The sequence below is a fragment of the Molossus molossus genome, unplaced genomic scaffold (assembly GCF_014108415.1).
Source record: "Molossus molossus isolate mMolMol1 unplaced genomic scaffold, mMolMol1.p scaffold_m16_p_8, whole genome shotgun sequence".
NCBI classification, from domain to species: domain Eukaryota; kingdom Metazoa; phylum Chordata; class Mammalia; order Chiroptera; family Molossidae; genus Molossus; species Molossus molossus.
In genome coordinates, this window is record NW_023425402.1 from 30,153,667 (window position 1) to 30,176,790 (window position 23,124).

Consider the following 23,124-nt stretch of genomic DNA (forward strand, 5'->3'; position numbering starts at 1 on the left):
TTCAGAGTGACCTGCCAGTGCCTTCAGGCTCTGTGCCTCGGTGTCCTCCTCCTTAAAATGAATCTACTAGTACCTCACTGGATGAATATTAGGAATAATCAATTAAATCTGGTAAAGGGCTTGCAAGTGTGCTTGTGCAGTGGTAAAGCTTAATTAGTAGTAGCTCTGTCATTATAAATATCATCATCTAAACTTTTTTTAAAGAGAAAAATTAGGATCAATACGTCTCCAATGAATCTCAAAGGCCCTCTGCCAATGCCGTCCCTTTCTTTGCAACACAGCTTTGGAGTTCTCACTGGGCTAAAGATAACTTTTTAATTTCTTATATGAACATGTTATTATGTGTGTATTTGCATATGCCAAACATACTGCCTAAATATTCTTTAAGAAAGTACCTTTCCTTGGCCTTCATCTACTTAACTGATCTTTAGTAGGATTTCCGTGATGAAATATTATTATTTTTCTTCTACTGTCACACATTCAATCTTACATTCTTGCTTATACTGGGTTAATTCAGTTTCACGTGTGGTCTTGGAGGCCATGTACCTTGATTAAATATTTATTGTATTTCTAGCATTTGTACAGTAGTTTAAATGCAGCCACAGAAAGAGATCTTTGCGCTACTTATTGTTTGTTTTTGGAGATGAGATAACTGTCTATCCAGAAGATCGTTCGACATGAGCATGCTGGGAGTGGAAAGTAAGGACGAGGAGCAGCAGTTGGCACCATCTAGGCTGGCTTCTAGAGAACGTGGGCTTGCAGAAAGGATAGTGTCCAATCCACGAGAAGAGAACACAGAGGACATCTCAGGGGAGGAACTGTAACAGTAGCTAAGATGAATGTGGGAAAAGTAGGACTTTGTTCTGGATGGTAAGGATTGTGGCTTTGAAGCAATGGGACGGTCCATGTTGGGTAATAGGGGGGATAAAGATGTATAGGTAAAAAGCTAATAAAGAACCTTGGTTATAAGCCACACAATTTGTCCTTGAAATGATACATAATGAGAAAGGGACTCCTTATAGATGCTTTGATTTGAGAGTATCTCACTTTAGGAGTATTTTAGGAAGGAAAATTTGAACAGCAATGAGCTGTGTTGCAGGACAGTTAAACATAAAGGATGTAGGGTTAAATGGTCTGAGCGAAAACCCGGCTTCAGTTACTAGTTTCATGACCTTAGATACATTACTTGATCTCTTGAAGTCCCAGTTTCCTCATCTCTTAATTGGTATAATAAAAGTAACTAGCCCTTAAAGATACTGTGAACCCTAAATGAAATTGTGTGTAAAAGTATTATTTTGTCACACAAGTGCAAAATAAATGCTGTATAATAAATAGGATAATCATATAGCTACTAATTGGCATAAATGCCCAATTTAAGATTACTATTATTATGCAGGTGAAGTTTCTAGCACATCCTTGTAAATAAATCTTGTTTGTTGGATCCATCCAAAACTTTCCAGATACGTCCACCTCAGAATCATCTGGACAGCTTTCTCCCCTGCTGTCATGGAAACAAATCTGCTTTTTGCACTACAGATTTTTTTGTGCCCACTCCATGATCCTACTCATGTGCTTTTTATACCACAAACCAGAGCCCTCCTCTGATATCTCCAAGACTATCACTTTCCCATCTGTGAAACAATAATAGAAGGCAAGCCTAATGAGCAAGGAACTTCAAAAACATTCCCATCGGAGGCCGGTGGATTAATCCCCCTGCTCCCCGATCAGTCCTGGCGAGAGCAGTGGCATTCAGAACAAGTCATTGGGAACATCCACCTCACACAAAATACATATGAATCATCTTCAACTTTTCTTTAGCAGATCTTGTAACACACATTGGACTATATGTTATGTGATCATACAGCTCTGTCATCATCAGCCTTTGGCATCTTACTGAGAAATAGACACATTGAATATCTACATTATGAATACGAAAGAGAATGTTTGAAGACAGGCAAAAAGTAGACGAGATGAGAGAAAATTTTTATTTTTACCAAACATATTGTATCGCCCTTAAATATATTCCTTAAACAATACTCTGGATAGACACTTAATAAATGTGAACTGATATAGTATGTGATTTTTGACACCCTCCTGTAAATTGAAAAATATGCTATTAATAATCTATAGAAAAATTTTTTTTCTATTTTTTTTATGGAGAAGAAATATATGTGATGTCTTTGATCTTCCTGTCCATTAAAAAATGAGATCACATTAAATTCAACTGATAAGCTATGAAAACTTTGGAGGAGATCCAGAAGATAGGGCCTAAAATAATTAATGCTTAGGGAACAAAACCATGAGAAAGTAAGTTTATTTAATTGGAAGGAGAAATATCTGTAGAAAACTTCATTAAAGTTTTTATGAAGTATTTTTAATGAGATGTTATAAAATAAAGATTAGTGAGCAATTTTTGTAGTCCCAGGGAAGCAATGGAAGAAAAATAGACTTATATTGATGATAAACCAGAACAATAATACTATACATTTGGTGCCTTTTAAAGAATGTTCATATACATGATACTCACAGAAGCCTATATAACAGAAAATGGGTGTTATTATCAAGGAAAGGAACAGACAGGTAAATACTTCTTTAAAATTATACAGAGTTCTTTGCCCCTCACTTTCCCATTGCCTGGGTTCTGCCCTTTTGGTGCCTTCATTTTGAACCACGATAGACTTATAAAGATCCAGCCTTCTGCTCTATACCAGGGTATACCCTACTTGGGCAGTACATTATGTTCTAATGATGCATCCTTGACTGACATTATTTCCATGCTGGTGAATATCTACAAAATTGGCATTCTGAGTTTTGATGTGATTAGTATTTAACTGTTCTTCCTCAAAGTCCCTGTTTCTTTAGGTCATGCCTGACCAGAGAGAGTAGAACTATAGCATTCACATGGGAATTCAGCCCTTTTGTTACTATGGTGGAGGTTATCAAGAGTGCAGAAATATGTGTCTAGTTTAATAAGAACATTGGCTTGCTTAGGTGTAAGTCAAGCCATTAAATGCTGATGCTGTCATAAGCCTCACCAGTTGTACTGAATGCTGTGCTGTGCTGCCCTGAGCTCCCTGGGGATGAGAGGGAGTACAAAGGTCAGGTCCCCCTGACTCACTTCAGGAAAATATGGGCATACCTCCTCCAGAGCTCCCCGTAAGGACAGATGAAGCCTCTGTTGCAAATGCTTTCCAATTCAACTCCTACCTTTACTCAAGGTTGCTTCTCTCACTGCCTTACAGATGTCGTTCTCATGAACACTCCCCAATAAACTCCCTGCATGCAAATCTCCATTGTCTATTTTCAAGGAACTTGACCTAAGATACTAGTTATTAAATCTCAGTGGCCGAGAACCAATTGCCTTAACTACAGGAATTATAATTACAGAATCTCCCTCTCCAGATATTTGTAGGAATCCTCAAGACTTCTTACACATGGGTGTCCAATGTCCAAGTATCAGACTTGTTCATAAGTGGTTTCTGTGCACCAGCAATCCAAGACTTCACTTTTTCTTGTTATAAGAATTCTCCACAGAGGCTATGCTTGTGATTCCATAACTTTTTCTGAGGTCTGTGTACCAGGAGAGTTGAGATTCCTCTTCAGTACAGTTTCTGCTACTTGTGCCCTTTCGGCAAGGGTAAAGGTCATTGCTAAGATAATGCCAGTAGGAGAATGTCTCTTTGCTATTTTATTCATTTGGGAGATGGAAGGAAATTCCCAGGGCATGGTTGAGTTTATCCCAGTCCATCACATACGATTAGAAGTTTCTGTCCTCCAAATGCTGAGAGCTTTACTAAAGTATCTAATAAGCTCCTGTGTAAATGTTTATGATATTTGATATAGGGTTTTGTCCTAAAATAACCTTTTTATCTTTGTAGCATTTTGTCTAGAGTTCAAATATTACTGGTAATCCAACTATTACAAAGTTAAAAAGTAGGAGAGACCATGGACAGAATTCAGCATATACTATAAAGCAGAAATTTACTGTCTCATGATGACATTAGAATATTACCTGAAGAAATATTAAAAGTCTTTGTTCTATATTTATTGAGTTCAAACACTTTGGCTCAATACCAGTATCTATGAAATCAGCTTTAAGTTAAAACAAAAATTGGTAAATCTCTTAAAAAGTCTTAAACTATTTTAAAATGAGTCTGTGTTAGGTGGAAGAGAGTTCACAGATCTTACATTGTAAAACAATTTATCTCAATATATACCTTCTTTTTATTCAGTACATCAATGAAGTCATGAATGGATTGTTGAGGATGAAGCTGGCAAAGTTTCTTTTAGCTTCATTTAGAAAGTGAGATGGCTGACCATTTTTTAAAATAAATAAGATTGTCTATATTTTGAGTCCACTCTGTGGGAATTGTTCTAAAGAAGTTAATTAAGATAAATATGTTGTCAATGAATGAGAACCCCACTAAAAATGAGATTTAAAGACTTTTCACAGTAAAATATCTTTCCTGGTTGTCACTTTAAAGTGGTAATCAAATAGTCTCTAAACAGGATGATGGATCCTATTGAGGGGGCAGTGTGGGGCCTGCAGAAGCAGGTTGGAAACTGTGGAATATACAGTACCTCATTAAATCACCACTTCTTCACATAATAAACAAATATTCCCTTGACATTTCTTCATAAATCTTATTTTTCAACATGTTTAGTCCTTTATTTAACTGCCTTGTGTGGCAAAGTGTTCTCTGACTCTATCAATTATTGCTTTTCAGCCTAAATTCCAATATATTCAGTTTGCCTCTAAGTCTTCATTTGTTTCTTGTTACTTTCTTAAACAATCTGGTCTTAAAGTTGATAAAGTATATGCGCTTTAGAATTATACAGCGCTAAGGCTGTTAGGGATTGAAGTTCATTTTGCCATACATTCTGCTACCACGCAAGAATAATTTAAACTTCTTTGATAGTCATTTCTGACAGTTGTAGAAATCCATCATTAATATAATAGAGGATGAAGAGAATGTGAAGCCTTCCTCCGCATCCATGGCTAATCTCAAACTAATGTCTTACCTTTCATTTTAATTTGTTGTGACTCTCTGCATTAGAAATTATGTTTGATAATGATTTCCTGAAGAGCTAACCCTTGAACTTCAGACCCAATCTCCATACAATTTCCTGTATGGGCCATGGTGTTATTCCACATCATGCTGTCTTCGCTGATCCTCTTCCATCTGCTGTCTCCCTGCTAAATTCAAATTTTTTTTTCAACATCCATTTCATTTCCACCCATGTCATAGCTGTCTTTGTCAACAGCTCTCTCCCTTTTTTCTCACGCGAGTCAGTGTGGTTGCTCTCAGGACTTGAGAGTCACCCAGTTCTCTGGTCTGTCTCAGCATCTCAACTCATCAGAAGATGAGAAATTGTGGACTTTGCTTTTATATCTTTGCTACTAGTCAATCCATTTGGACAGTGTGATCTGAATTGCAAGTAAGAGGAACACATGTGATTGCTTAACAATGATTTGTAAAAAAATGTTTACTATCAAACTGGCTAGTCGAGTCCATGGACACATGACTCAGTGAACATACTGTGTGGTCTCTCTCAGGCTTACATTGAAATTATGATGCCTTTGCTCAGAAAGTTCCACTTATTTCTGTATCACTAAGCACCAAACTGAAATTCAACTTCTTTGTTTCTTTAGAAATATACAAATTTGAAGTACAACTATATATGTTAGCAGAAGACCACCCAATAATTCTAAGCAACACTAAAACCACCAACTTCTAGACCCGCAGATAGTCTTTAAGAATGTTCATAAGGCCCGGCCAGTGTGGCTCAGTGGTTGAGCATCGACCCGTGAACCAAGAGGTCACCGATTCAATTCCCGGTCAGGGCACATGCTCAGGTTGTGGGCCTGATCCCCAGTGGGGGGCATGCAGGAGGTGGTCAATCAATGTTCTCTCATTGATGTTTCCAACTCTCTCTCCCTCTTCCTTTATCTCTAAAAATCAATAAAAAAGAAAAAATTTTTAAAAAGAATGTTCATAAGCTTAATATTTATTGAAAGAAATTTTAGTTTTACAGTGAATATTCACAATTGAATACAAGTAAACTACACTATAACTTTCTGTTCACCTAGTATTGATGTATGTGACGTATGGACAGGTTATGTATGAGTAGTGTATTATATATGGATTAGAGATCAAGAGTAATGCTTAGATTTATGTATTCATATACATGTCAATTTAACAACAAAGCATTATACTGTATTTCTCATACTGAGCTCTAATTTTCCTACATTTCCCCTAAGAAATATCAGATTCCCCTAAGAAATACCAGATGGAGGAGCTGATGGAAACGATACAGAAATTAATATTGAAGTAATGGTTTGACCTTTTTAAGATGAAAAGCTTGCCAAACTTTCCATATTGACGTGGCAACGTTTTAGGAATAAATCTAATATCTTTTAGATTTAGCACAGTTCAAAAGTCACCATCTGTTTCAAGAAGTGAAGGTTCTCACTATTACATAGTTTTTTGGCTCTAAGACTAAAAGCTGGCAATTCATAGTTTATATAACATTAACTATCAAGAATGTGTGAGGAACTTCTCTACATTATAGAAAATCAGAAACACACAGGACTTTCTGAGTTATTCTCAAAATTATAGCTGACAATACATTATGGATATTCATTCTTCTTATATAAACTTGGGTAAGTCTCCTGCTCATCCTCTATGTGGAATTATTAGTCCATAGCAGCTGAGTAGCAAGTTGTAATACAAAGAATTTGTGTGGGAAAATGGCAAGGCACTAGAATCTGATTTTGAGGAGAGCTGTCTAAAAGGCCTTTGACAAGTTAAATATGGGTATTATAAGAAGTTGTATTTTGTTCCTTTCTTATTTTTTATAAATTATTTACTAGTAAATCTCTTCATTGGATATAGCCCAAGTCAGTCCTACTCAGAATCTTTTTTATTTCCCATTCTTTTGAGGTTAATGCTGGTTTTGCACTATAATGAATTTTTAATCTATTTTCTTCATCAAACAACTGTGGAACATAATAAGATCAAACCGGAGGTAAAAATGAGTCTATTTACAAAACTCAGCAGCAGTTTGTATTAGTTTATTTTGTTTTCTGGGCCAAACACCCAGGAAGGTAATGTGGCAAAAATGCTTGCAATGGTTTTACCTGGTTTGAGTTTTCTCAAGTGCTAGGCTTCCTGCTGCCCAAATTCTAGAAACTTTTCTAGCCTTTGTTGAATTGGTCTTAAATTAAGCATCATTCCTTTACACTGACCTGTTATTGAAAAGTGGTTGATAGGGACGTGTAGTTCTGTTGTCATATAATTCTTGGCCAACATCCACTTCTATGACTACCCTAAGAGCTTGTTAACAAAAATTAATTATAGCTATTAGAGTATACTTTAGATATATGCATGGGTAACTTCACACCTCTGGATAAATCTTTGAGGAGATGTCAGGTGTTTGAGGTAGTAGAATATAATGAAGGTAGAATGGTCTATGTGGCTTTAAAACATGCAGATAACACCGTAAATTATCCAGGGGAGAGAACACAGGACTTCTTTAGAGAACAAAATAACAGATAAAGAGACAGTTTTTCTATAGGACAGACACAAAAGGTGCCAGAAAATTTAAACTTCAAAAACCTTCAAAACTATATATATAGTGTGTGGCAATTTTTTTCTGAACTTCCCCAAAGGAGAATAACCCTTGTGAAAACCAAGACTCTCTCTATGTGATCTCTTTCAAAATTTTTTGAAATGAAAGACAAACTGTGCATGAGTATGAATTACAATGTATCTGTAGAACTGTGATCTCTGCTCCATTTCATTTAAGAAGAACTTCTATCTTGATACTGAATTGACCTCAATCACTACAAGTGGCTTATTCAAGTTTGTTCTACTTCTGTCCTCTATCCTACAGATATAATGCAGATTTAGTATGAAGAAATACCGACATGTTTATTCTCTGGGAATAATAACAAAATAAAATTCAAAGCCATCCTTTACATGTTTACCTTAGAGCTCATGTTATTACCTTTTTAAAATAAGTTCTTATCAATCAGGTTATAGTATTTATTAAGAATCCTTAAATATAAAAGAAATTCCATCAACATTCAAACAATTAAAAGTAACCTGATATATACGCTCTTTAGGAAGAAATTTATTATGAATTTGCAAAGAAAAAATCCTGTTAGTGAGAACTTGGATGGCTAGGATGAGCTGTACAAAAAGACCCTTTTAATTTTAAATTATGCCCAGTTAAGGATGGAGAAGTAAGAGAGATAAGACAGAGATGGTGACATAACAACTGGACAGACAGGGATAAAGCAAAGGACAGTCAGACATCAAAGGATGTACACAAAGACAGAGTCAGAAGCATCAAAGTGTGTATCTTTCTCCACTTCCCATCCCCTGGAAGGAATCTTTTCTCATGTATATTGTATGTTGTTGCTCCAAATTTGTAAGGGACTCAGATGTTCTCAATTGTTCTATTTTTCTATGCATTAACACCTTCCATTCAACAAATCATTCCAATTGACAATCAAACATGCTCAAATCTCTTTCATCTTACATTTTCCCCCTCTTAACTCTTCACCTGCCTCTAGTTACCATCCTACCTCTTTTTACACCTTCACAGGTAAACTTTTGAAATTTTACTTTAAGTCTGTCAGTTTCTCTATGACACTAGTCTAGACCAAGGCACCACCTGTCTTACTTGGACATGAAAGAGCCATCTAATATGTCCTCCTTCAATCACTCTCTAACTGAGCTCTGAGGCCCTATTACATTCTCCGCCTGCTGACTTCTCAATCTTCATCTCCTTGTATTCAGCCCCTGCCCTCTGCTTCTCTGTTCCGCACACGTTGGCTTGTTGGATCCCTTAATACACCACAGCTCTTTTCTCCAAAGTGTCTTTTCCCATGCCCTTCCCTCTACCAGGAACACACACACCATTGTTTTATCTGTTTTTGTTTGTTTTATTATTTTTTTTATTTTTTATTTTTTGTACAGATAGAGTGGGAGGGAGAGAGAGGAAGGGAGAGAGAGAGAGAAACATCGACGTGAAGGGACACATCGAGTGGCTGCCACCCGCACGACCAACCAGGGCCAGGGACAAACTGCAACTGAAGTACGTGCCCTTAGCGGGAACCGAACCCGGGTCTCTCCAGACCGCAGGCTGACGCTCTAACCGCTGAGCCAAACTGGCCAGGGCTGTTTTTGTTTGTTTTAACCAAGAATTAGTTTTTACTAATTGTTCAGAGAGTTTCCTTGGATGCTCTAGTGTAGGCCAAGGCTACTTTGCGACTTATTCTTCTTGCATTGTATTTTTTTTATTTCCTACACATCTCAAATTTTAATTCTTCCCTCATTAGTGTGGCTATTTATCAAGTTCCCTCACTAAACTTTATACACATAAGAATGAGGATTTCATCTGGTTTGGTTTACCATTGAATTCCAGGAGTTTACTATCGTATTACAGTGTATACAGTATATAGCGGTATGGTACTACAAATGTAATAAGAGCCCTTTGTTATATAAATAAATTATATTAAACACGGAATTTAAAAAGCCAGAAGAAACAGAAAAAGAAATGAGAAAGAAAAATTGAGATTTCAAGATGGTTATGGACTAGGTGGAAGCTACACTCACCTCCTAGGGCTAAACCAGATTCACAGCTAAATTATAGAGCAATCAATCTGAATAACCAATTGAAGACTCTCTGAACAGAAGTATTATAACCAAGGATTTACAGAAGAATCTACATGTAGACTGATAAGAAGGAGGAGACATGGAAAGGGTGGGCCCTTCACACATGTGCAGTGGCTGAACATCTATAGGCCACTCCTGAGGAGCATGGAGAGTCAACCTCATGCCAGAAACTCCAACCCAGAGCACCAAAGCTAGGAAGAGGAGGCCGCATAGCACCCGGCAGTGAAAATAAGTGCGAATTCAGTCCACCTGGGAGAGAAGTAAGTCTGCTAAAAACCCAGACTCCACCTTCCCAGGGTGAAGAACTATTTTTGAAGCACCAGCCTGGGGAGCGTACTCTCCCAGTCCTCCAACTACTGTTGACAAATACTGCCAAGCTTGGAAGGTCTTCTGGCTATGGCCAACAGGGACCTTTGGTGAGCTCTTTTTCTGGAAAAGCTGTTTGTCAGAGACTCAGGCAGTAATGGAGCTACATAGCTTTGGAATAGGGGCCCAAGCTTTCCCTCTTGAGCCCAGCCAGGACTGCCCTTCCCCCTAACCTGTTGATTCACTTATTCTGTACTTCCACTTGGTGGCCCACCCTGCTAAGCTCAGTCCTGCACAGGGATTAGAGTGCTGCACAGAGCTGGGAACACATCTCCCTGGAAGAATCTTGTTCACAGCTTAGCATGTGCCATTCTCCTAAGAGTCTCATTTGACCTGTCCTACCAACAGCTAGTGGCTCTGCCCTGCTGAGCTTAGTCCCACATGGAGATCAAATGGCTATGCATGACTGGGATCTTCAGAGCATGTTTTCCTAGGAGCCTCTTGTCTGGGACTCAGGTGCTAAGTTTTGTGCTAAAGCTGCAAGGGGGTTACAGGAGGGCCATTCTTACCCTGCTTGTAAGCTCAGCCCATGCCACTCCTCCAATAGGAGACTCACTTGACTTGTCCCTTAGACTCCCAGAGGCCCTGCCCTGCTGCGCTTGCCCTGCAGAGAGGCCAGCTGGCTACACCCACCTGAACCTGTGGTACACATGTTCTGGGGGAGCTAGGGTTGGAGACTTGGGCAAACACTGAGTGGTATGACTCTGGAATGGGGGCCACTTTCTCCCCATTGAGTGCCTGACCATGCTGCTGCCAAGCACAGGACCCATGAACCCTGTCCTCCTGATACTGGTCACCCCACCTTATCAATTGTGCCCTGTGCAGGAGTCTATGGGTTGCAGCCAGCCTGGGACCACACTATAGTCTTTCTATAGCAGGCTCATGAGAAAAACCAGGTACTTCAGGGTGGCTGACAGGTGGAGTTGGACCTTAGGATGCCTTTGACCTTTACTGATACTCACCCTGCTAAAAACTGAAGGAAGCCAAACTTTGTACACAGTTTAGCCCCCCTCACATGCCCAGGTCCAGTAGAGATGATCACAAGGAGCAAATTGCATGATAGCTCCAGACAGGTAGCCCAAGGCTGGTTATAGGCAAGCAGCATCTGATATTAACCTGCATTAGAATTCCACCCAAGTAGACCCAGAACCAACACAACCAGTGGTGGGCTTCAGACCACAATAGAGTTTGACCCAGCTAACCACACTAGCAGCACACCCAAAGGGCATTTCTGGCAGGCATCAGACCCTGCTAGAAACAGCTATGCCTTGGGGGACAGCCCCCACACAGTGGCTCATACACTGTAACCAAGGTCTGTCCTTATAGGCAGCTTATCTGAGGGTTAACCATACTCATGAACAGGCCAACAGCAATCAAGACTCAACTATAATAGGATGGTTCACATATTCTACACAAGAGACATTCCTGAAGCATCTAGCTCAGGTGATCTGGAAGACTGCATCACTAAGCCTTCTAAAACACAACATAAAACCACCATGACAGCTCTGGCAGTCATGGCAGATCTACCTAACACAAAGACACAAATACAAAAAGGCAGACAACATAGGGAGAAAAAGAAACATGCCCCAAATTAAAGAACAAGAGAGATCCTCAGAAAGAAAATGAAATAAAGTGTAAGCAACCAAGATACCAGATGCAGAGTTCAAAACAATGGTTATGGATGCGAAAATGGTGGCGGAGTGAATGGAAGCTACACAGATGATCTCCCAGGACCAAACGGGAATTACAACTAAAATAAAGACAAATCATCGAAAAAAAGCAACAGAAAAGACAGGACCATATAATCAGGGACACTGGTAGGATCTGTAGAGGCACAAGAGGGTGGTGGGCTGGGAGCAGTCTTAACTGTGAGCAGAGCCCTCAGGGATAAAAGACTAAGCCTGCTCCACAGCACAGAGGGCTGGAACAGAGCACTGGATTGGCTACAACCACTCACCTGGGGCTCTGGCAGAGTGAGGGCGGACTGGACTGGAACTCTGTGGGGACTGCCAGGATTTGGAGGGCACTCAGAGTTTTTGCTGAGTCGTGGCCACAAAGGACGGTGGCCAGCTTGCTCCTTCCCAGAGCTGTGGGGAAATGCAGCAGCCCCTCCTTAGGAGATTTAACCCCTTCCAGGCAAGGCAAAGAAATGCAAATTGAGGCTCATTAAGAACCATCATCTGTCCCACCCTCTGGAAATCTTCTTACAAGAACACCAGGGCTACATTCCAAGGCCCTGAGTAACTGAGAATAATAGCCTCCAGGAAAAAGCTAGAGGATAATTGAACTTTTCCTGGGCTTTCAAGTTTACCCTGGAAAGTAAGACTTGACAGTGGTGTTTAACGTGGGCCCTCCCACGCTCATCCAAACCCAGTAGAGGGAACCACAAACAGCAGAACACCAACACCCACAGGGAAAATTTGGCAGACTCCAAAACCCACTGATAGCCTAAATAATGAAACAAAGAAACAAATCCCAAATGAAAGAACAAGAGAACTCTATCAAAGATGAGATAAATGAAATGCAGTTAAGCAAATTATCAGAGATAGAGTTCAGAGCCATGATCTTGAGGAAGCTCAACAGCATGAGTAAAGGTACAGAAACATTGAAAACCAACAAAGTAGAAATGAAGAATGACATGGCAGAAATAAAGAACACATCGAAAGGACTAACCAACAGAGCAGAGGAAGCTGAGGACTGGATCAATGAATTAGAAGACAGGGTAGAAAAAAATCAACCAATCAGAAAATCAAAAGGAAAAAACAATTAAAAAACAGGAAGATAGCGTAAGACAACTGTGGGACAACTGGAAATGTAATACCTCTCCAAGTAGGACATACAAATGGCTAAGTGACATATGAAGAAATGTTGAACATCACTAATAATCAGAGAGCTGCAAATTAAAACAACAATGAGGTATCACTTCACACCTGTCAGAATGGCCGCCATCAACAAATCTTCAAACAAGTGTTGACAAATTTGTGGAGAACAGTGGACTCTAGTACATTGTTGGTGGGAATGTAGACTGGTGCTGCCACTATGAAAAGCAATATGGTGTTACCTCAAAAAATTAAAAATTGAACTGTCATGTGACCCAGTGGTCCCACTTCTAGGAATAGACCCTAAGAAGCCTGAAACACTAATCAGAAAGAATATATGTACCCCCATGTTCATAGCAGCACTATTTACAATAGCTAAAATCTGGAAACAGCCCAAGTGTCCATCAGTAGATGAATGGATAAAAAAGCAGTGGTACATATACACAATGGAGTACTATGCAGCTGTAAGAAAGAAAGATCTCTTATCTTTTGAGATGACATGGACGGACCTGCAAAGTATTACCCTAAGTGAAAAAAGCCAAGCAGAGAAAGACAAGTATCATATGATTTCACTTATTTGTGAAATATAATCAACATAACAGTCTGAAGAACAGGGTAGTCCCAGAGATGTGAAAGTAGGGTACAAACTGACAATCCTCAGAAGAGGAGGTGGGGGAGGGAAAGATAAACCATAAATCTTATATGCATGTACACATAACCAATGAACATGGGCAACAAAGCTGGGGACAGGGTGGAGGAGGGTGTCAATGGGGGAAAAAGGAGAAACATCTGTAACAAAAATAAAATAAAATAAGATTTTGCTACAAAAAAAGCAATGGTTATAAGAATGCTCAAGGAAAGGAAGAAATAACACTGTCATTATTTGCAGATGACATGATACTGTATATAAAAAACTCTAATGACTCTACCAAAAAACTACTAGAACTGATAAGTGAATTCAGTAAAGTGGTAGGATGCAAACTTGGTAAGAAATCAGTGTCATTGTTATACACCAATAATGAACTTTCATAAAGGAAAATAATCCCCCTTACAATTACAAAAAATAAAATAAAATACACAGAAATAAATTAACCAAAGAGGTGAAAGATCTATACTCAGAAAATGATGAGATACTTAAAAAAGAGATTGAGGAAGATATAAATTAGTGGAAGCATATCCCATGCTTGTGGACAGAAAGAACTAACATTTTAAAAATGTCCATACTACCCAAAGCAATCTATATATTCAGTGCAATTCTTATCAAGATACCAATGGTGTATTTTACAGAACTAGAACAAATATTTCAAAAATTTATATGGAACCACAGAAGTTCTCAAAAGGCCTCAGCAATCTTGAGAAATAAAAACAAAGTTGGATGTATCATACTACCTGATATTAAATAATACTACAAAACCATAGTAATCAAAACAGCATAGTACTGGCATAACAACATATAGATCAGTGGAACAAAATAGATAGCCCAGAAATAAACCCATACTTTTATGGTCAATTGATATTTTACAAAGGAGGCAAGAATATACAATGGGGTAAATAAAGACAGTCTATTCAATAAATGGTGCTGGGGAAATTGTACATATACCTGCAAAATTTTCAGAGATAGAGTTCAGAGCCATGATCTTGAGGAAGCTCAACAGCATGAGTTAAAAAAAATGAAACTAGACCACCTCCTTACACCATACACAAGAATAAACTCAAAGTGGACTAAAGACTTAAATGTGAAACTCACAACCATAAAAATCCTTGAAGAAAACAGTCAATAAAATCATGGACGTTTGTCATAGTAATATTTTTTCCTGATAGATCTTCATGGGCAATGGAAACAAAAGAGTAAATAAAAAATAGGACTACATCAAATGAAAACGTTTTTGCACAGCAAGAGAAACCATCAATAAAATAAAGAGATAACCCACTAAGTGGGAGAACATTAGGTAAGGGGTTAATATCCAAAATTTATAAAGAACTCAAATAATTCAACACCAAAAACAAGCAATCTAATTAAAAAATGGTCAAAGGACCTGAACAGACACTTCTCCAAAGAAGACCAGGAAACGTATGAAAAGATGTTCAACATCACTAATCATTAGAGCAATAAAAATTAAAAGCACAATGAGATATCACCTCACACCTGTCAGAATGGCTATCATCAATAAATCTACAAATTACCAGTGCTGTCCAGGAGAAAAGTGGAGAAAAGGGAACCTTCATGCACTGTTGGTGGGAATGCAGACTGATGCAGTCACTGTGGAAAACAATATGGAGTTATCTCGAAAAGTTAAATATTCAACTTCCTTATGACTCAGTGATTCCACTTCTGGGAATATATCTGAAGAAACCCGAAACACTGGTTTGAAAGAATATATGCACCCCTATGTTCACTGCAGTCCTATTTACAATAGCCAAGATTTGGAAGCAGTCCAAATGCCTATCAGTAGATGAGTGGCTGAAAATGCTGTGGTACATTTACACAATGGAATACTACTCAGCTATAAAGAAAAGGGAAACCGTATCTTTCATGACAATATGGATAGATCTAGAGGCTATTATGCTAAGTGAATTAAGAAAGTCAAAGACAAATACCATATAATTTCATTTATATGTGGAATCAAATAAACAAAATAAACAAACAAAATAGGAACAATCTAACATATAGAGAACAGACCAACCAACAACTCTCAGGGAGGAGGTGGGTTGAGGGGCTTGGTGAAATAGCTAAAAGAAATCAGCCAGGAAAACAAAAAAGACATATTGAGAGAGTGCTTAGCAAATGGACACTCAAAAATTCTGAAATTAATTAAATTTACTACATAAATTTAAATAATAGATGTTTCTTGTATGAATTTAAATTATTTATATAACATGTAATAACAATATATAATACAGTTGCAGGGTCAGTCTTTAATGTAACCTATTGTCACCTTGAGGACTTATAGGATTTTGCCTCAAAGATAAAGCAGATTTTCATTTTTGTATCAGTAGAGATACTTGTTTTTTACTTTCTAAATTTTGGATAAAATGCCCTTGGTTTTCAGTTTTACTAAAAGCATCAATATTTTTTATAGGATGCTTTTCACTTCAGGCTATGTAAGGATTTGAGTGGTTCATGTGAGGACTGCCCAATTAGGTAATCGTTACTTACAGGCAAAAAATAATAAAATCATGCCTTTAAGAAAGTTTGGCCAAAATGAGAAATTATGTCACATGTAATTAAATGTACTGCTGTTTAAAATTATTATTTGAAATTATGACATTATTAATAGAACCCTAATTTAAATTGTTTTCTAAGTTATTCAAATTCTCATTTTCTTCTTTTTGGGGGAGATGAACTGCTAACCTTTGTAACAGATGATTGAAATTGGAGTAAGCCCATTGCTTGGAAAGTTTGTTTTCTCTGTACCAAACTTAGTGTTTCAAAAGGGTATGCCTAATTTATGAATAATAATGTCTTTACTTTAGGGTAGTTGCATTGCCTTCTTGTCATAATCAACTGAAGTTCTCAGTTTAGATATTTTCATCTTTTCCTTTATTCAAACATTTACTGAGCAACTTATCTTCTGATACCCTGGCTAAGTGCATTAAATATGAGTAAGATACTGTCCCTGCCTTTATAATGAGTTTCCATTTTCAGATTGGTGTCAATTTCCTTGATTTCATTTTCAGATCGATGCAGACCCTGGACAAGTTTATTTGATTTATATAACCTTCATAAGTTAGCTAAGATTCCTGCTGACCAGACCAATTGATCCAATTGTTATATAACATGTAATCTCAGCCCTGGCCGGTTTGGCTCAGCGGTTAGAGCGTCGGCCTGCGGTCCTGAGAGACCCAGTTTGGTTCCCGCTAAGGGTGCGTACCTCGGTTGCAGTTTGTCCCCGGCACTGGTTGGGTCGTGCGGGTGGCAGCCACTCGATGTGTTCCTTTCGCATCGATGTTTCTCTCTCTCTCTCTGTTCCTCTCTCTCCCTCTCACTCTACCTGAACAAAAAATGGAAAAATGTCCTCGGGTGAGGATTAAAAAAAACACACACACACAAAAAACATGTAAACTCAGACACAATATGTTCTTTTAACTGAGATAGAGTAACTTTAGAGACCATTATTGCTAGATTGCTATACTGATGAAGAATTTTAAATTCTTGGCTGCTATGTGAAAATTTCGTTCGGTAATGCCCTTGGGATGTGAACACTGCATTTAGCCGGATGTCCTTATTCTGAAGCATGAACTAATTTCAAGACTGCCTTCCGAAATTTTATATGATTTAGAAACATTTTTCCATGTAATATGCAGTTTTTTATCCTACTGGATCTCCTTTTTCTGTGCATAGTCAACACCCCCTCCCTCCAATACCTAACAGCTGTACTCTTTCCACTCAAGAGATATTATTAATCAATTGAACTACATGTTAACTTGAACTGAACAACTGGACTCTTTCAGTCATTTATTTGTTTCATAATATTTTTAAAAAATTGATTCCTTTGGTGTACAATTTGATTGTATCAAATTATGTATCTTAGTTTAATTTGTAGTTTATTCCACTACTTTGCAGGACATTTGGTCTTGTCTAAAACATCTACTGAGATGAGACATCTAGTCCTTGGTTCATATTTCCCATAACATTTATGTATACCTGTAGTTTACAGGATTAATATATAAAAAAATACTATCATGTGTTATGGGTCTAAAAATTGTGTTGCAGCTACACAGTCAACAAGAACCCTTCTTGCCTCCGTAACCTAACTGGCAATGACACATGGATTAGGCAGGTGGGTTGGGGCTGGAATTTTGCAAAAAGTAAGATTTATATTAACTATGCATGTTTTGGACAGAACCAACATTCAAGGATCTTTTGGCATGGACCCAATGTCTCTGTGGATGTTTTGGAGGGGACCAAATGTCCACTAATCCTCCACCAAACTGAAAAAAAAGATTAGCAAAGCAATTTTCAGATGACGCTTTTTGTCTTTCTGTATTTGGGTGACTATTATACATATAAATAACATTAAGAAAAGAAGGCACAGCACTAGAATTCAAAGAACTACTGTGGAGTACTTACCGTATGGTGATAGGGACGAAGGCATTTGTGTCGATGCTGTAATTAGCAGAAAGAGTCAAGCTATTTTGGGAACTTCCACATTTATATTTAACCGTGGGCCTTCCTTCCACAAGAAGTAAATGAAGAAATTGTTGTCCAAAATTTTTCTCACTACCTTTAAGAACAAAATTACATACATTAGTGAGAAATGTAGATTTACTGTATTCAGGAGAATGAATAACAATTATTCATTCAATGCACAAATTTTTGCCCTCTAGGAGTTATGATTTGGTGAGATCACAGGAGTGTTATTAGATAATTATTCAATGTAACAGTACTATATTAGAAATACACATTATTTTCTACAGGCCAAAAATAGCATGATGTTAACAGCGTTAACTTGACATGAGATATTTTCTTCTGACTCTTTACTGATAGTAGATGACAACTATTTTGAGCTTCACTTTCCTCATACATTATAATGGGATAATGAGAGCAACTGATTATTAGAAGTGCTGTGATAATTAAATAAAAAATGCCTGGCACCAATTGAATAGTGAATAATTTGACTTATTATTATTATTTATATTTTAATTTTAATGTGTCTTTCATTAAAACAAAAATGATGAATTCTAAAGAAAAAAATAAACCTTCTCCCTTCCTCCAGCCCATCCTTTGTCACTTTGATGTATTGTTTTCTATCATTTACATATCCACATACACATATTTTTATAGCTTCATTTTATTTTTAAAAGTAATGAAATAATGTAACAATAGCTCTATTCATCTTTTCCTTTTCACTTACCAATACATTTTAGACATCTTTCCATGTAAGTACATAAATTTCTTTTATAAACATTCTTGATTGGAATATCACTCATACAGAAAAATCGCAGATTTTAAGCATACAGCCCAGTAAATTATTACAAAGTGAATTTGCTCATGCAGACACCATCAATTTAAGAAAAAGAACATTATTTACATTGTCAGGAGTCCTATCAATTACTACTTCTTTCTATCTTCCAACAACAATAACCATAATCCTGACATTTAACAGCTAGGATTACTTTTGCTTGATTTTAATCTTCATATTAGTGGGTCATACTCTATCTATTATTTTGTGTCTATTTGGTTTTGCTCAATATTATGTTTGAGAAATAGCATTCATGCTACAGTTTATTAATTTTCATTGCTTCAATATTCTATCAAACAAATATTCACAATTTGGTTATTCCTTTTTCTATAGGTAGCCACCCCTCCCAGTTTTTGGTTATTATTCATAATGCTGCTATGACAACCTTATATGTGTCTCATGTGTTGAAGTGCATGGGCCTCTGTTCTGTATGTAACTAGGAGCTGAACTGTTCTATGAGTATGAATATGATTAATTTAGTAGCTATTGCCAGTTTTCCAAAATAACGTTTCAATTTAACTTCTTAGCAGCAGCATGTATAAGAGTTACAGTTTCTACCATCACTTGGGATGGTCACCTTGTAGATTTTAACTATTCAGTGTTTACTATTATAGCTTTAATTTTCTTCATATTAGGGAAGTTGAACATATTTTCATATTCTGTGGCTATTTTGATACCCCTTTTTTGTGAAATGTCAGTTTGTGTTTCTATTAGGCCATATTTCTATTTGGTTGTTTTTTCCCTTATTGATTACAGAGTTATATCAATGTATATATTTAATATCTATGTTTATATACATATATATGTATGTGTATAGGATACAAGAGCTTTGTAAGCCATATATATTGAAAATATCTTCTCCAGTTCGGTAGACTGTCTTGTCAATCTCTGAAGGATGAGTTTTGATGAACATAAATTCTTAATTTTAGTGTAGGTCAATTTATCAATTGTTTCATTTGTGATTATACTTAGCATTTTTACATTATCTATTGTATAAAACAAGAGCATTAAAGATTTAATAATAATATATAAGTTGCAAAGACCATCATATAAATGGTTGAAAATTACTCTTTTGAGATTCTCCTTTTCTTCTTTACTAAAGTCCACTCAACCCATCCATGTTTTCCTCACACTTTGGAGGACAAAATCCCAAATTAGCCCATGCCTGGCAGAGGGAAATGTATCTTCACCTTTCTGCCTCTCCTGAGATCCATTAGCAATTTTTTTTTTTTTTGACTTCTGCTCTTTAGTGTTTTCCTCAGTTTCCCCATGACTTTCGATTCAATTTCTTAGTTTTTCTCTGAACTTGAGAGTTTAATTAATAATTTATTGTATTACTTTTGACTTTTTTAAGTTGGGAGAGGGTCTTGGGGCCAATGGGAGCACATTTAGAAACACCAAACTTTGTACCAGCATCTTGTGTTTTCTCTCCTGGGATACAGAAAAGCTTCTATCATAAAATGGCATAAAGTTGTTCTTCATTCCTGAATTGTTGGCTTGTTCTCCCCCCACATCCATCCAGGAGAGGAAGAGGAAGGTGATTTATTTTGTTATGTACTAAGGAACATTCTGTTATCCTGCTCCCTCTCACCATTTTTACTTAGAAGTTCCTAATATTTAATATTTTTATAAATTGTGAAATGTTACCATTTCAGACTCATATTTTTTTAGATAAGACTTAGAAATACAATAGACAGAATAGAGTAGAACAGAGCTGACCATTTAGGTCAGATGGTTGTGCCATATGTACAAGGCTTGTTTTTCAAAGCTTTAAAAACTGAATTTGTAAAATTGATGATACACATTAAATGAGGTGTCATTACCGTGCAAGAATAAATTATTTTTAAAGGAAGATCAACGATAGGGATGAATAGTTTTATTCAAATATAGCAAAATTCCATTATAAAACAGTGCTACCCTATAATATAATACATGATTAGGTTGCTTTAATAAAGGTAATGGGGATAAAGATGAAAATAAACAACTAAGCTTAGTTCTCTCTATAGTCTGCTATATAGTAATAGTTTTCAATTCCCCATACTATTTATTCTATTACTAAGTTATTTCTTGTTTGTATAATAACACTTTTAAATGACTTCAAAGCATTTTGCAGAAAATATGTGACAGTAGGTAGGGAAGACCTATGGCTACTGATGTATTTACATGATTCAATAGCAAATGATTCACTTCAGGGAATATAGGTCATATTGTTTGATTGACTTTTTTACTTTTGAATCAATTGACTTTGTATTATAAAACCTAGATCCTGTAGTAAGAGAAATGCTAAAAGTAAACAGGAGGAATTCTTTGCTTTTCACAAATAGTACTAAAGACCTTATATTTTCAAATACAATTATAATGGAAATACTTTGATTTTAGAATTGAAAACTTAGTGGCAATAGTAAAACAAAGGAAATACATGATTTTCAAAATAGAACTACAGAAGAAAATTATAAGCAATGACTACTCTTGGATAGATGTATATTTTTCTATTAGCTTTATGGGTTCCACATGCTACATTAACTTTAGTTCACCATTGTTCATTAAACCCAAAGACAGCAAGCAAAAGTTAATGTTTTTCTCTCTGACATACACACACCCACCCACACACACACTGTGGGGCAAAAGTTGGTTTACAGTTGTTCGTATGATAAAATAATTAATAAATAATACAAGAATAAACTATTCTACATACATATATGTACACACACACACATATATACAACAAATGAAAAACCAGTGTGTGCTTTCCACAATATTCCAATTTGCACTGCCTTAGGACAGGACTTGAAAACTCTAGAAGAGCTCATTATCAAGCCATTGAAGGAGTCATTTGGTTGTTTCGCTGAAAAGATGCTTGATGATACATTAGTGAAGAAGTGTGAACCTACCCTTTTTTAGAAATAATTCTTTATGCTTTTAGACTGTGTAATAATTTTTTCAAGAAATCATTTATGTTGTGAGTTTTCTGGATACTTATCCAGAAAATGTTTTGAAACTCTATAATATCTATCATTCTCAAATTCTATTTATCATAATGAAATCATTGATTGTACCTCTTGATTTGAGATTTATTAAATTTAAAAAATGTTGCTTAGAACAATAAAGAGCATTAACTACTTGCAAAACAATAGACTCTAGTTTCTAGATATCATAGCACTTTAGAGAGAAAATCCTATAATTATGAGTCTGAAATTTATATATAGTATATTTATACAGGGTAGGGCAAACATAGGTTTACAGTTGAGAGTACATGAAACAATTTATTCTTATATTGTTATTTATTAATTATTGTACTATGTTTTCATATAAAAACTATAAACCTATGTTTGCCCCACTCTGTATAGAATATAAATTACTAGTCTCATAAGAAAAAAATAATAATGAAGTAATGCAGAAAGATGGAAAGAATGATATCCTAGGCAACTTTTTAAAAATTTTGGTTTGCTTGGGTATTGCATTGGGTTGTAGATCTGAAATTTTCTAAGCATGATACTTCTCACTTCATTGAAATACTGAAGATAGAGTATTCATGATTTATATGACTACATGGTTTACCATTTCCATTAGAATTGGGTATTTTCTTCATTTGAACTATTGAAATGACTGTTCCCAAACATCAATGACAATTTGATTTGGGATCCTATATAAATAAACAGTCAGAAGAGAGTCAGTTGGTCATCAATTTGAGTTAAAATGAAGTTCAACATCATTCCTTATAAAATGGATAGTAATTAAAACAGATAATATATAATAATAAATCACATATATAGTGGCTAAACTCCCATAATATAGATTTCTATCACTGTTCATAAAAGAAATAAAACCATACATTTGTGTAACACTTTGTATTTTTCAAAACACTTCTATGTACATTTTTCAAACCATGTGAACTTGATAATAAAAATTATATTTGCATTATTTACAGTCAAACTAAAATACAGAAAGGTTCACAGATTTACCCAAATTGTACAGTTAGCTCACACTGACTTGGGTTCAAGTCTATCCTTGTCTGACATTTAAGTCACCTACTGACATTTCGATCTGCCTACAGCAGTGCTTGTATGATCTCTTCATTCCTGGGGCCACCTTTGTGGCGTGTGACATGGACTGTTCTCTGAGCCTGCATTGAGTTCCCTATTGAATACATGTGCTTTGCAGCAGTGTTAGAACTCCTGTTTCCTGGATCTCCTTAAAGGGTTGTATTTGTGTATAGTAGCAGTAACCTCAGTAGCAACCTTAGCAGCAGCTGCACATGGTTAAAAGACATCTCAGAGTAACAGGCAGCAT

General features: G+C 36.5%; 1 protein-coding gene across 1 annotated transcript in view; it reads right to left on the minus strand.

Moving 5' to 3' along the window:
- Window positions 1-23,124, minus strand: part of EYS (eyes shut homolog) — a 1,629,530-nt gene that overhangs the window by 264,429 nt on the left and 1,341,977 nt on the right. Inside the window, 1 exon segment of the mRNA XM_036248740.1 lies at window positions 17,943-18,096. Coding sequence (XP_036104633.1) covers window positions 17,943-18,096 — 154 coding nt within the window.